Source organism: Notechis scutatus, chromosome 3 (genome assembly GCF_049901735.1).
Source record: "Notechis scutatus isolate UNSWTSFEM ecotype Mainland chromosome 3, rNotScu1.2, whole genome shotgun sequence".
NCBI classification, from domain to species: domain Eukaryota; kingdom Metazoa; phylum Chordata; class Lepidosauria; order Squamata; family Elapidae; genus Notechis; species Notechis scutatus.
The window spans coordinates 37,409,308-37,423,629 of NC_142011.1; the positions used below are offsets into that span (position 1 = coordinate 37,409,308).

The 14,322-nt window shown below is 37.1% G+C and overlaps 1 protein-coding gene across 6 annotated transcripts in view; it reads right to left on the minus strand.

Moving 5' to 3' along the window:
- PPP1R12B (protein phosphatase 1 regulatory subunit 12B) overlaps positions 1 to 14,322 on the minus strand; it is a 109,829-nt gene that overhangs the window by 44,593 nt on the left and 50,914 nt on the right. For all 6 annotated transcript variants that reach the window (XM_087962440.1, XM_087962439.1, XM_087962438.1 and 3 more), the window contains 5 exons: positions 13,975 to 14,065; positions 12,535 to 12,732; positions 10,032 to 10,215; positions 8,960 to 9,066; positions 7,822 to 7,863 (listed from right to left, as the gene is read on the minus strand). In XM_087962440.1, the coding sequence (XP_087818566.1) occupies positions 7,822 to 7,863; positions 8,960 to 9,066; positions 10,032 to 10,215; positions 12,535 to 12,732; positions 13,975 to 14,065 (622 nt within the window). The remainder of the gene's footprint in view (positions 1 to 7,821; positions 7,864 to 8,959; positions 9,067 to 10,031; positions 10,216 to 12,534; positions 12,733 to 13,974; positions 14,066 to 14,322) is intronic.

A 14,322-nucleotide genomic window follows, 5' to 3' on the forward strand; every position in this document is an offset into this window, starting at 1 on the left:
GTGACATCTGAACATGCAAAAGTTCTGAAGGCTCTAGTAATGAAAGTCAAGGAGGACGGTAAAAGAAATAGGACTGAAGCTAAATATAAAAAAGTCCAAACTAATGAAACAGATAGAACAACCAGCCTTAGAACTGACAATGAAAGTATCAAAGTCTTGAATAGCTTCTGCCTTTTAGGATCAATAAAGCGAGTAGTAGTTAAGAAATAAATAGCAGATTAGCATTTGGAAGAGCAGGGATTTAAGGTTTTTGGAAAAAAAATATTAGAATGCCATGAAATGTCTGAACCCACAATTGTCTACAAATATAGTATTACCATAGTATTGCCTGTGATACTGTATGGAAGTGAAAGTTGGACTTTGAAGAAAAAGGGGAGGGAGAGCATTAAACTTTGGTGTCGGAGAAAACGCCTAGGAATATAATAGACAGTCAAGAAAACAAAGACATTTAGTCTCCTTGGGACACATTACAGTAAATGAAGACCTAGGTCTCTAGAGAAGCTCTAATGCTAGGAAAAGAGGAAGGAAGGGAGGGAAGGAGGGCATAACCAGTAGTAAAGTGGTTGGATTCAGTTACAGTAGCAATGAATCCATTCGTGGGAGACCTGAAAGACCAGGTTAGCTTTCTTTATTCAGAGCATCTCCTCTTTAGAAACATTTTCATGGGCCAAATATCATAAATATGCAATGTATATACAGAAGAAATGACTTATGTCTTCTTTTACATCAAATATAAATAAAACTGTATAGCTCTTGCTATACAACATAGTATATATATTTTATAACTTATAAATAATACTAGTCATCAAATCCATATGTAATGATTCCATTTTACAACTTTCTAGTGCTAATTAAAATGCTCTACTTTATTTAGAAACTTTAATAGCAGTTTACCTTTATGGTAGAAACTTTTTTTTTTAAAAAAACCCTGATAATTCTCAACTCCCTTTTCAGATAAAAGGTTCATCATGGACTTTCTGATAGTTATTTATCTTACTTGATAAATAGCAACCATAACATAGGCAAAGCAATAGATATTTGACATCACTCTTCAAAAGGTTGTTAGCATAGCTCATTCCCTTAAGATGGTGATTTGCTTGGGAAGCATTTCAGTTGAGCCAACTGGTTTAAATCCTACTGGAAGTTCAGTAGGAATCTTTGATTCAAATGAACTGATAATCCAAAAGGCTCACATACTTTGCCACACACAGAAATATGCAGCTTTGGATCATTTTCTTCAATAGATAAATGAACAGGTCATTTGTTTTTGACTCATTGGTTTAGTTGGGGTTTTTTGTCTAATTTTATGACTTATGTGGAGAACAGATCATGTTTCAGCTCATATTTATGCCATTCAAAAGAGTTCATGGAATCTTAAATCACAGAGTTTCTGTCCTAATATTAATACTGATAGTCCCCAACTTACGGCCACAATTAAGAACAGAATTTCCATTGTTAAGCAAGGCAGTTGTTAAGTGAATCACATCAAATTTTATGACCTTTTACTTTGCCAGACTTGTTGAGTGAATCAGGAGGTTGTTAAACAAATCAGCTTCGCCCATTAGCTTTGCTGGCCTGAAGATGGCTGGGAAGGTCGCAAATGGTGATCACATGACCCCAGATGTAAATGCAGGCCGGATGCCAACTGCAGGAATTTTGATCATAGGGATGCTGTAATGGTTATAGATTTGAGGATTGGTTATAAATCACTTTATCTGCACTTCTGTAGCATTGTAGGGTCACTAAACAAATGGTTGTAGGTTGAGGACTACCTATATCTCCAAAGAAACAAATAGCTTTCTCAGACACAACTGAAGTTTCCTCAAGATTGTCTGACACCTTTCATTTACAACAGAGAAGACAGTATACTACAGAGATTCTGATTATTAAATGTTCTGAAGTGCTCAGTACTTCTCTGGAACAAATACAGAAGGATTAAACTTGACTGAAATATTAGCTTGATCATTTGGGAAAGGAGGAAAATAAAATTACTTCCAGGAATCATCTTTTTCTATTATTACCTTTTCTCCTCTTCCCATTCTTTTGGTTTTTAAATCATGAGAAAATATATGCTTATATAAAAATATAACCATAGAAGACTAACAGAATTTTATTTTGTATGGGCAATTTTTATTATATCTTTTGAAATAATAGAAACTTCAAGCACAATTAGTCAAATATCATTTTCTTTATAATTATCTTTTGAAATTAAATATAAGCTGACATAACACTTTAACATTAAATATGTTTAATGTTTAATTGGGGACATTCTTAAATAAAAATATCCCCAACATCCTGAAGTCCATGCAATAAAATTGCTCTCATACCTCCTCCCCCTTCCATCAAACTAGTGATAAAAATCCCAAAAGTGCTTTTCAAAAGGCAACTGGGCTTTCTTGATTTTTGTTCCTTGAAAACATTTCACTTCTCATCCAAGAAGCTTCTTCAACTTCTGGTTGAATGGTGGGGAATGGAAAGATTTATATTCCTTTGCAGTTCTCTGTCGAGGTTGAGTCCACTTGCGGGCTTATCTGTACCCTCACGGTCACCTGAATCAGAGTGAAAATGGGTGTGGAAGAGCAGTGGAATCCTACCTGTTCCACTACTGGTTCAGTGATCGTTTGCATGCACGCGCACCTAACACGCACCGAACGCGCACGCACCTAACACACACGTGCAGCTTTCCCCATACCAGCTGAGGCCTGCGGTGCCAATCAGCTGAAAAATTAAAGAAAAGTGCAGGGGCGGGAGGGAGGGCTGATCCTGCGCTTTCTCCTCTCGGCTGATTGTGGGAGGCTTTTTTCCCCTCCTCTCGCCTGATCCTGGGAGGCTTTTTTTTACTAACTGGTCCAAACCGGTAACATACCACCACTGGTGTGGAACCTTCTTGGGACTGCTGAAAGGACTGTGTTGTAGACAGGAGATGGATGGTGTCACGTCCTTTCCCCCTCCGTTGAGGTAGGGCTATTCAATTTTAATGCAGATGGCCTGTTTGACCCCTCTTTCAAACCAATGGTCCTTTTCTGTCCAGAATGTGGACTTTGCTGTTTTCAAATGATTGAAATAAATATACTACTTACTTATAGCATTTATTTTGTTTTACCTCTATATCACATGGATTGTCAAACTTTGTAGTATTACTGGTAGAAATACTCATTGCAGGCTTGTCTAGCAAAATGAGGAACAAAGCTCAAAGAAAAGACTGTGGGAACCCAATTAAAAATTGCAACAGATTTCCCTAGGCAAGCCTGCAGTTTGGTTGTATATGCAAAGCAGGGAGTAAATTCAAATTAGACTTTAACAGTCACTTGGTGACTATTCCTTTCAAAGTATGACAAAAATGGATATACTAAGAGATGTAGTCTGATATCCCACCAATAGTGTATATTACAGAAAAAAAAAGATTTGCCAAAAAACTTTCAATAACATTTTAATGCCACAGATAATTTCTGATTATAAAGCTGATATATTAGAAGCTTTTCCCCATGTCCAATCATAATTCAATAATTGTTTTATCTTAGCTACCTAAAATTATCTTTTTGCTTCTAGGTATCTGAAAGTTATCCAGTATCACTGCATTGTTCTAGGAAATAAAACATGCAAGAGAAGAAAGAAAGAAAGAAAGAAAGAAAGAAAGAAAGAAAGAAAGAAAGAAAGAAAGAAAGAAAGAAAGAAAGAAAGAAAGAAAGAAAGAAAGAAAGAAAGAAAGAAAGAAAGAGCATCAGAATTCACATATTCACTGAAGCAGTTAAAACTATAATATATCACTGTTTAAATAGCCCTTCTTCCAAATCAACTACAAGAAACCCAGCTAAATGCAACTACTAAGAAAATTTTATGGCGTGAGAGCAACATGAAATAGACAGGGGCATACCTCACCATATTAGGTAGTCAATATCCCAGAAAACAAAAAGGAGAACATAGGCCTAATAAAGTCATTGCTCTTGAGAGCAACAAAGTTTCTGATAATAAAGCAAAGAAATGAGAAACAGATACCATACAGATCAGCAGAAATAGCCCTGTGGTTGAGAATTTGAAGGATTTAAGCAGGGCTCTTTATTTCTTTCCCCAAGGAAATGCAAAATTAACAAGAAAATAATATTGTATATACTTGCATAAAAAATACAATTTCCTCCCAGTCAAACTCAACTAGTGGTGATTTCATGGATCATCCATGTAGTTTTTTCACAACACTGCATACCATTCATGCAATTCCCTTTTGACGTAAGTTATGTATGCAGAGTGTGGAAAAAGAGGGTGGAAAAAGGATAAGAAATAGCAGGTTAAATAAATTAAAAGCATCAAATAAGAGGAAGACAACAATACATAGTTAAAACTAATTTATACACACAGCAAATATTCTACTTCTCCATCTTTTCAAACTTTGCTTTGCTTTCCATCTTTCTTCACAATATCTACATATCACTGCATACACTGTTTTCCATTCTGAACCTCTCTGTGCATTCTGTTTATTCTTGTACATGTTTAATTTAATCAAATACTGTTCTTATAACATGTGCTGATCAGTTGGCTGGAGTCTTTACCAGGATCTTCAATCGGTCTTTATCCCAGTCCACTATTCCATCTTGTTTGAAGACTTCCACCACTGTTACGCTGCCAAAGTTCCCTATCAATAACCTCAAAGATTACAGACCAGTGGCACTCACTCCTATCATTATGAAGTGCTTTGAGAAATTGGTCTGCCGGCACATCATTTCTGGTCTTCCACATACATTTGATAAACACCAGTTTGCATACAGAAAAAATAGATCTACAGAGGACGCTATAGCCATCACTCTTCACACTGCTCTGACTCATCTAGAACAGCAGGGATGGGGGGGCTACGTGAGGATGCTTTTTGTGGATTTTAGTTCTACATTTAACACAATTCTTCTACATAGACTAGTATCTAAACTTGTGGACCTTGGGCTTTTTAATTCAATCTGCCTTTGGATTATGGATTTCCTGTCTGGCCACTCACAGAGGGTCAGATTGGGTAATCATAACTCTTCAGCCCTTATTCTTAACACTGGTACACCACAGGGTTGCATGTTGAGTCCCTTACTCTATATTCTTTATGTGCATGACTACATTCCCATTCATGCTAGTTATAGTATTGCTAAATTTGCAGATGATACAACAGTGGTGGGACTTATCTCTGGGGGGGATGAGTCTGCCTACTGAGATGAGGTGGATGGGTTGCTTTTGTGGTGTGGAGACAATAACTTGGTCCTCAACACCAATAAGACCAAGAAGCTTATAGTGGATCATAGAAGGAACAGATCAGACATCCAGCCCTTGCTTATCAATGGAGACCAAATGGAGCAAGTGGCCAGTTTTAAGTTTCTGGATGTTACCCTAAAAGAGGACCTGACCTGGGGTGCCCACATTGCAGCCCTGGTCAAAAGGGCCCAGCAGAGATTATACTACCTGAGACTTCTCAGAAAACAACAACTGAATGAAAAATTGCTGGTGACCTTCTACCGCTGCACCATAGACAGCATTTTAACATACTGCACCTCTGTATGGTTTGCCAATTGCATAGTGGCAGATAGGAAACACTCCAGAGGGTTAATGTCATTGCCCAGAAGATCATTGGTTGCCCTCTCCCCACTTTGGAAGGGCTTTGTAGCTCCCACTGCCTTAAGAAAGTTCAAAACATTCTCAAAGATCCATTTCATCCTGGGAACCCTTTTTTTTTAACTATTACCATCTGGCAAATGGTACAGAATAATAAAAACAAGGACAAATAGGCTGGAAAACATCTATCCCAGGACTCTTTTGAATTCAGCTGTATGGTGCAGTGTTGGTGTGGTGTCGGGGGCTTCCGGTTCAATGTGTGAAGGGTGAAGGATGTGTGTTTGTTTTTATTTTCATAGTCATGGTCGTGATGTGCACTGAAGATGGTGTTTGATTTCATTGTACAAGGTGCAGTGACAATAAAGAAAAATAAACTAAACTAAATTTGGTAACTAAATTTCAAATCCACTTATACTTTTGCCACATGCAATATTTTCTGTTAAGAGTTAAGTACATACAGTTTTGGTAAGCCAAAAGTGTAATCAAGACCTATATACCTAATCATGATACTCTATGCAAATTATGATCTCTAACTCAGATACAACCTTGCAAGTTAATATATTGTTACCTACAACTCACAACATACACACACACACACACACACACACACACAGCATACCAACATTCACTCCAGATGCACATCTATTACAATTGACATTCCTCCTTATATCAAAACTCCCTCAGAAACAAATAACAAATGCAATAAGAGATTCCCATTTTCACATGCTCACTGAAAAAGACTAGTTCATATACTAGTTTCCAACACTGTGTAGCCTAACCTCATGCTCATTGCAATAAGCCTTCCTACTGTGAATGAATCTTTTACTGTATAAAACTTACAAATATTTTTTCTAGTATTACTCCTGAATCAAGCACATTTTCCATATTTTTAGTGCTCCAGATATTAGTAATTTCAGGTAGTAATTCAATGTCGATGGATTTATTCTCAGTATTTTTAAAATTAGGTATGATAGGCATGACTAAATGATTTTTTTTATAGTTACTGTAAAGAAAAGAAATTCTGAATAGAATAAAGCATTATTAAAAATAATTAAGACCATTGCAACATAGAGATATATCACATTTAGAAAACTAAAACGTTCCACAGTAAAGTGTGTTTCTTCTGCATTTATAGTACAAATTTGAAATATTTCTATATTTATTATACATTTTCCAACTCTCATGTTTGATTAAAAGTATTCTAAATTATCTCAAAGTCTAATATAAAAATACAAAAGAACTGAATAAAATGTTACTGTATAACAGTAATCTATAACAAAATATGAGTTGGAAGGGACCTTGGAGGTCTTCAAGTCCAACGCTCTACTCAAGCAGGGAACCCTATACCATTTTAGACAAATGGTTGTCTAATTTCTTCTTAAAAACCTCCAGTGTTAGAGCACCCAAAACTTCTGGCCTGTGTGTAATTAATCATTACATATAAAGATATGACACTGGCATGCAATAAATCAGGTTTGACTAATAAAAGCCTGACAAAGACAACTGAAAAAAAGAAGTAAAGTTTGCCTAATTTCTGAGCGTTTTGCATTGTTAATCAAATTGGATGAAATTTTACAGAAGTAAAAAAAAAATTGATATAAATAGTTATCTCACTTTACTTTGTAGAAAGCATCCTTATAGTGTACCACATATTGTTCTAGGCAAGATTATTTGATATTTTTCTTAGTTCAAATATCACTTCAGATTGAAAAATGAAAAACTACCTTATTTGCTATACATTGGGTTTCTTAATAATTTATATAGAAAAAATTTCTTTGTATTTTACCCCTGTTATTTTGCCATTACTGGTTTTGGCAAAAGCATAAATCTGATTTATGGCATGGCCATTCCAATTATATCGTAAATCATTTCATCCATATGTGGCCGAGCAAAAAATAAAACATGTATTTCTTTTCATAAGCACCAAAGTCTTATTCCAAAGAGACTGCCTTACTTTTTTATGTTCTCAACAACTTCCTGCATTGCCTTCATAATTATCACATATCAAGTTATAGTTTAGTGAAAAACAAATAAAAATACTAATATCATCATTATTATAGAAGGGTAAGAAGAGAATACTTATTACAAGGGACAGAAAAATAATACAAGATGTACTGGAAATTATTTTAAATCAAATCTGTTTCTTTTAAAATGTTAATGAGTTGAAAAAAACAGTCTTGGAACCAAAATTTCACATGAAACAGCTCATCAACGAATATCTATCTATATCTCTATGCTTACCTTGTTCTCCATTACTTCTTCAGTACCATCTATTTCTTCATCCTACAAAATAAACATAAAATAAACGTTTGAAATAAATGAGTTTTCTTCATAAGCTAACTAAAAATGTACTTAAAGAAACCTACTGAGGCAAACAATACTCATTTTTATACTGTATTATTTAGACAATACTATACCAGAATATACCAGAAAAATGTCTGGTAAGTTATATTAATTAAAGCCTTGAAATTATTTGAATGCTTGAACATGAATCTCCAGCTAAATAGTAAGTTGGTTGACTGCAAAATATGTTTAAAACATAATGTAAACTATTTTTAGAAAAAGCTCTCTGAAGAATGTTAGAAACAGAGTTGCTAGATATACCTTATCCCTGTATCTCTTTATTATAATTTAGTACAAACATGCTATCAATCTGCAAGGTCTTGTTTCATTACTCATTTGTTTCATTATCCATTTTAAGCACTATAAATTTCATTGTAATATGTTTCTCTTTCTCCACACTGTGAGTTGGATAACTGTAATTTCTGAGAGACTTGCTAGTAGTTACTGATATGCAACAGCACGTTAAATAATTCATGAGCTTTTAAACCAGCTAGAGAAATTTGACAAAATCTTTTGAAAATTCATCTTGGGGTTTCTGTAACTTTCCAAAGGTGTGCTGGAGATTGCAAAAAATCTGAGCATTATATCCAGTAGTTCAGCTAAGGAACTATTGATTTAGCTATATTCTAGATAAGATGATGGGCAAAACAGTGCAAATACATGACTGTAATGAACATTTAAGAGTTTGACAGATTAATTTGCAGCAAAATACTACTGAAGCTATTGTGAACCAATTGCTTACTTAAATATGCATCCAACAGTACTATATTGTTATTTTAATTAGGGTTGTACACAGTAAGCAAACTGTTTGCATTTTGTTTTTTAATCAATGTTATTCCTACCTTTAGAATAAACATTGTAACAATTATAGTTTCAATTACATACAATGAAGGTCTTTTGTTTTCCTTTTAGAATTACATAATGCCCTATGTCTTTAGCAATTAGGTAGGGGTATATGTCTAATGCGCTATCCATCCCAGTGGATCAGAATTTAATCTTTCATTCTTTGGTTTCATGTATGAATGACAATACCTACATCCTTTGTAAAGATTCCAGTGCCTCTCCGTCTTTCTTTTGGTCGCCTTCTCTCTCTTACTGACTGCTTGTTTGAAGTTCTGTCATCCAGGTCCTGATCTTCGTATTCTGTTAAAAGAAACAAAGCTTCAGCTAAAAATAGTAATTTATTCAATCATCGGACCATTTTCAAAATAAGACAAGATAGTACTCATACAGAGAGATTTGTTTAGCCTCATCATCTACCAAGCTCTACCAATCTATATCTATCTGTCTGTCTGTCTATCTATTGTGGGTCTATCAAGTAGAGGTAGTTCTCAGTTAATAACCATTTGTTCAGTGATCATTCAAATTTACAATGGCAACTGCAGTCATATGACTGTGAACTGCATCTTTTCCTGCTGGCTTCCCACAAGCAAAGTCAATGGAGATGCTGACGGGAAGATTACCAGTTGCTTGGGTAAGTTTTCCCCATCCCCACACACCTCACTGTTCTTGTGCCACACTCTCTTGGGCACTTGTGCACACTTGCACATTTTCTCCCATCCATCAACAGCCACTTCAAGCTCTAATGCAGGGGTCGCCAACCTTTTGGACCTCAGGGACCACCAAACTTATAATTTTAAATTCCATGGACCACTAATATGAATTTTGACTGACAGTGGCTTGCTGACGTTGGTGGGAAATTTGGTCCCATATTCCAGAGCTAAAGTAGTCACAGGACTGGCCCTTTGGTCATCCCGGAGTAGCTGCTCCTCCACCCGGGTGCACCAGCCTGCCATGGACTGGAGGAGCTGCTCCGGGATGACCAAAGGGCCAGTCCTGTGACTACTGCAGCTCTGGAATATGGGACCGACTTTCCCATCAACATCAGCAAGCCACCCTAGAGTAGATTTCCCTCCCCTGCCGTTGGTTTTACCTTCCGGTTCCAGCTTGCTTGAAGAAAGGTATTCCCCCGTCTTTCCCTCCCTCCCTCCCTGTGTGTGTGTGTGTGTGTGTGTGTGTGATACTGATGGGCTGATATATTTAATATGTCTCTCATATAGATACAGATTCAAACAGTTATAAAATATAGCAATATAAGAAGTAAATACCATTTTTCTCCATGTTGCCAGCTGACGTGCTTTGGTAATCTGCTGAGCTCAATGAATCAGAAGATACAGATCTACTTGTCTTGGGCATGTGAGAACTTGAATAAAGACTGGAAGTTAATGAAGGAGAGACAGCAGTTGTAGGTTTGTCTTGTTGTGTTAGGTATCTCAATCGACGACCAGAAGACTGGAAGAAAAGCATAGGCAATAACAATTGGTACAAAGATAACAAACAAAGGCTACATTCTAAGCTTAAAACTAATAGCATTATACCCCTTTAGCAGAATTTAATGTATATGCATAGAAAATAGTACTTCTTACCATTACGTATATAAAAAGCAACTGTAAGAGCATAGGTTATGTGAGCTATAATTAGGTAAAACAGGAGAATATATATAGTCACTCAGGTTTGGGTCAACTCATGATTGAACAAATGTAATGTGCTGTACATGGGGCTCTAACTTTTAAAACCCTATGTGGACCTAATTATTGGTCTGCTCTGGTTTCTGACTGTCCTGTAAGATTTGACAGTTGGTTCTTTCTGGATCCCATCAACGTTATCAGGTAGGATCTAAGAAACAGGGCTTCTCTGCCATGGCATCTTCCCTGAAATAACATCTGCCCCCCACAAATTAGTATGATCCCCACCCCACTGGCCTTTCAAAGAGCACTGAAAACATGGCTCTTCCCCCAGGTCTTGGCTTAAGGGTACAGACAACTTTTTTTCCATTTTAATCTCTGATGATTTTATATTTCATAACTGTTTGGTATTTTCCCTCTTAATGACAATAATTTTGAGTGTTAGCTTTTTGTTTTATTGTTTACATACATTAAGCGGCTCAGCGTCATTGGAATTAGGTATCCTAGAAATTTGATTAATAAAATAATTAACACTACCCCTAATCATAAATTGAAAGCAAAAACAAAAACCAGAATGTTTTGGACCAGGAGTAATCACTTCTATCCACTATAAACATTATTTTTACAGATATGATCAGGGATGGGCTGCTGGGGGTTCGCAGGGGTTTGGGAGACCCCCTAGCTAAGATTTTGTGCAGTTCGGACAACCCCCAAGTCCCACTCCTGGCAGGCCCCGCCCACCCCACCCCTCCCCGGAGTCCCCACGTGGCCTGTTTTGGATGCAGGTAAGTACAGGGCACATGTGGAAGCTCGGAGCGGGCAAAAAACAGGCCTCCCAGAAGTTCGGGAAGACCGGAAATGGGCCCATTTCCAGTTTCCAGAAAGCCTCTGGAGCCCGGGGAGGGCAAAAACACCCATCTCCGCCGTGGTGCAGGAGGCCAACTAGGCCATGCCTACCATGGCAATGCACACCCAGCAACGGGCAGAGAACTCTTTGTTAAAATTATTGAAGCCCACCTCTGGATATGATCAACATCAGAGGTGGTATTCAGCAGGTTCTGACCAGTTCTGGAGAACCGGTAGCGGACATTTTGAGTAGTTTGGAGAACCGGCAAATACCACCTCTGACGGAGATTTTACAGTATCCTTCCCCTGCCACGCCCACCAAGCCACACCCACAAAACCGGTAGTAAAAAAAATTGAATTCCACCAGTGATCAACATGTACCTATTTATTTAACTAGGTTATCTAACTAATTTGAACTTCAGCTTCTCTGAGCCTAAGCCAGCATTGCCAATGACAAGAAATTGTGGAACAGTAGTCTCAAGCAAGTAGAGAACAGCAGGTTGTTTGTATCTACTCTTCACAGTTCAGGTTTCTTAATCTCAAAATGCATATGTGGATACATGAAAATAATTCCTTCTGAGTAAAAACTTAAAGTGAAAACTGAAGGTTGAGGTAAGGCAAAAATGTATAAAATTAATTGTGATATCAATAAAATTGGTAACTAGATTTTTTTTTACTCCAAAAAGCAGTAATGGGCCTTGACTGACTTTAAAAGGGGACAAAATACATTTCATGGAAGAAAATGTTAATAGTTTGATGGCTCACTTTTAGTGTCAGAGCTGGTTTGATATTATAATACAAGTTAAAAGGGTACTATTATACATATTCTCTACTTCTGGGTTTCCCATAAGCACCTGGCTGACTTTTCTCTGATCTGGCAGAACTCTTAAATTATAATTATTATTTTTCACATCTTCTGCAGAAGCCGTTTAATGACATTTAAAAGACATTTATCAAGTTACCACATCTGGGCCTGCCCTTGAAATAAAATGTCAACACTGCTAACTCAGATTTGTTTCAACAAGTTATATTTGGACAGATCATAGAGTCATTTTGAATACCAGTATAATCAAATCTGCTGATTAAGTGGTATATTTTTTCACAAAGATCCATTGCTATGGTATAAAAATAAAGAAAAACATTACAGAAGTGAAAAGCTATTTTTTTTAATAGCCAACTTGTAAAAAAAGATGGGATACAAATTAAATATATACTTTTTCCTTCAAACATAATTCAAATCTATTACTCATCAAATGTCATAATTTTGGGAAAAAAAGGTTTTCTGTATGGCTTCACTTACCTCTTCATCCAAGTTTCTAGTCCATGGTGAGTTGACCTCCCTGGATTCTCTTCTGGGGATATCTTCTTGTTTTCCACCGCTTCCCTCACTAGCTCTGAGCCTGTCTGACCTTTCACTTGGCTGTTCCTGAGTAAACCGTTCTGCGCGAGACCGGCTAAAAGTTTTCTCTGCCTCCTGCAGGTCTGTAAGTGTTACACCCTGGGAAATAAGACAGTCTTTGTTAATGTAGTGTCTCTTTACAGTGGGGGTCCCCAATCCCCGGGCCTCAGTTCAGTACCTATGGCCGGTTAGGAACTGGACTGCACAGCTGGAGGTGAATGGTGGGCAAGCGAACAAAATAGAAACCACAACCACCAAAACCGGTCTGTGGAAAAACTGTCTTCCACGAAACCAGCCCCTGGTGCCCAAAAAATTGAGGATCACTATTTTACAGTCAATAAAAATCCCGTCATAAATTACCGTATTTATGGGCGATATAACACGCACAGGCGTGCTAACACGCATCTTCATTTTAAGAGGAAATTTCAGGAAAGCGCCCATTTCACCCCCACTCCACCACCGGCGCTTCAATCCACAGTGTCCCATTCTGCCTGCCTGCCTGCCTGCCTTAGTTTCTGGTTGTTGGGAGCAGCCGGCTGAGAATAATAACTATTCGCCTCTTTTTACTCAGCCGAAGCTGTTCGATTCAACCATTAACGGCAGGCAGGCAGGCAGCAGTAAGCAGAGCACTGCGGGCGGGCGGGCGGGCGGGTGGGTGGGAGAAAACGGGCGCAGGAAGCCCCCGCTTCTTTGAGCAGTTTCTTCCTGTGCTGGTGGAGAGGCGAAGAAGCGACTGACAGAGCTGACCCAGAGAGAAGGACAGGCTTGGTTAGCTTCCTCCCTCCCTTCTTTCATTGTGTCCTTGATCCCCATGATCAGCAGCATTCACCGAAGGCTTCTTAACATTCTGTCAGCGTGCTGCGCATACATCATTGCCCCTATTTTCAGGGGAAAAAGTGCATGTATACGCCTTCCGATAAATACGATATCCTTCCCACAATGAATAATCTTGGTAAAATTCTAATCAGAGGATAGTCAATCTGATCAAGTAAACTCAAAGATGGGAATCAGTACTTCAAAGTATGCTAACTTAATTATCTATTAAATATAGCATTTCCAAATATTCAATATGAAGTAATGGCAACAAATATTTCTTCTCTGATGAAAAATAATTAGCTTTTTAAAAATAGTAATTTAATTATCATTTATAACTTGTTAATAATATTCTTCCTTGAAAATAGATATAAACTTTGAGAAGTAATACAAATTATATTTAAAGCAGGCCTTTTAATGGCCAAAGATATGTAAGAAATTTTTCATTCTAACCTAAGAAAAAAAAACTACACAAATGAAATAATTTAGAGATCATTGCCTTCTTCTGTAGAAGTTAATGTTTCTTACCTGGGTAGATCTGCGAGACTGACGAGCTTGCCTAGATCGAGCTTTCCTTAGAGATTCTGCTTCTTCATCTCTTACAGGTGTCAGATATGACCTAAAATATTATAATAAAAAAGAACCCTTTAAGCGGAAAAACAGCTTATGCAAATAAGAATTTCTGCTTATTCAAACAATTGAGAGTTTCATCTGTTGCAGGGTGTGAAGAGGGTACCTTACATTAAAAATAAAATATGAGGGCAATTTAATTACTGAGTTTGTATAATTAGAAAGAATAAATAGATAGATAGACTAAAATTTAAAGTAATCTGTGTGTAATTCTATACCTAAAAGTATAGCAAGGGCATAATCTTG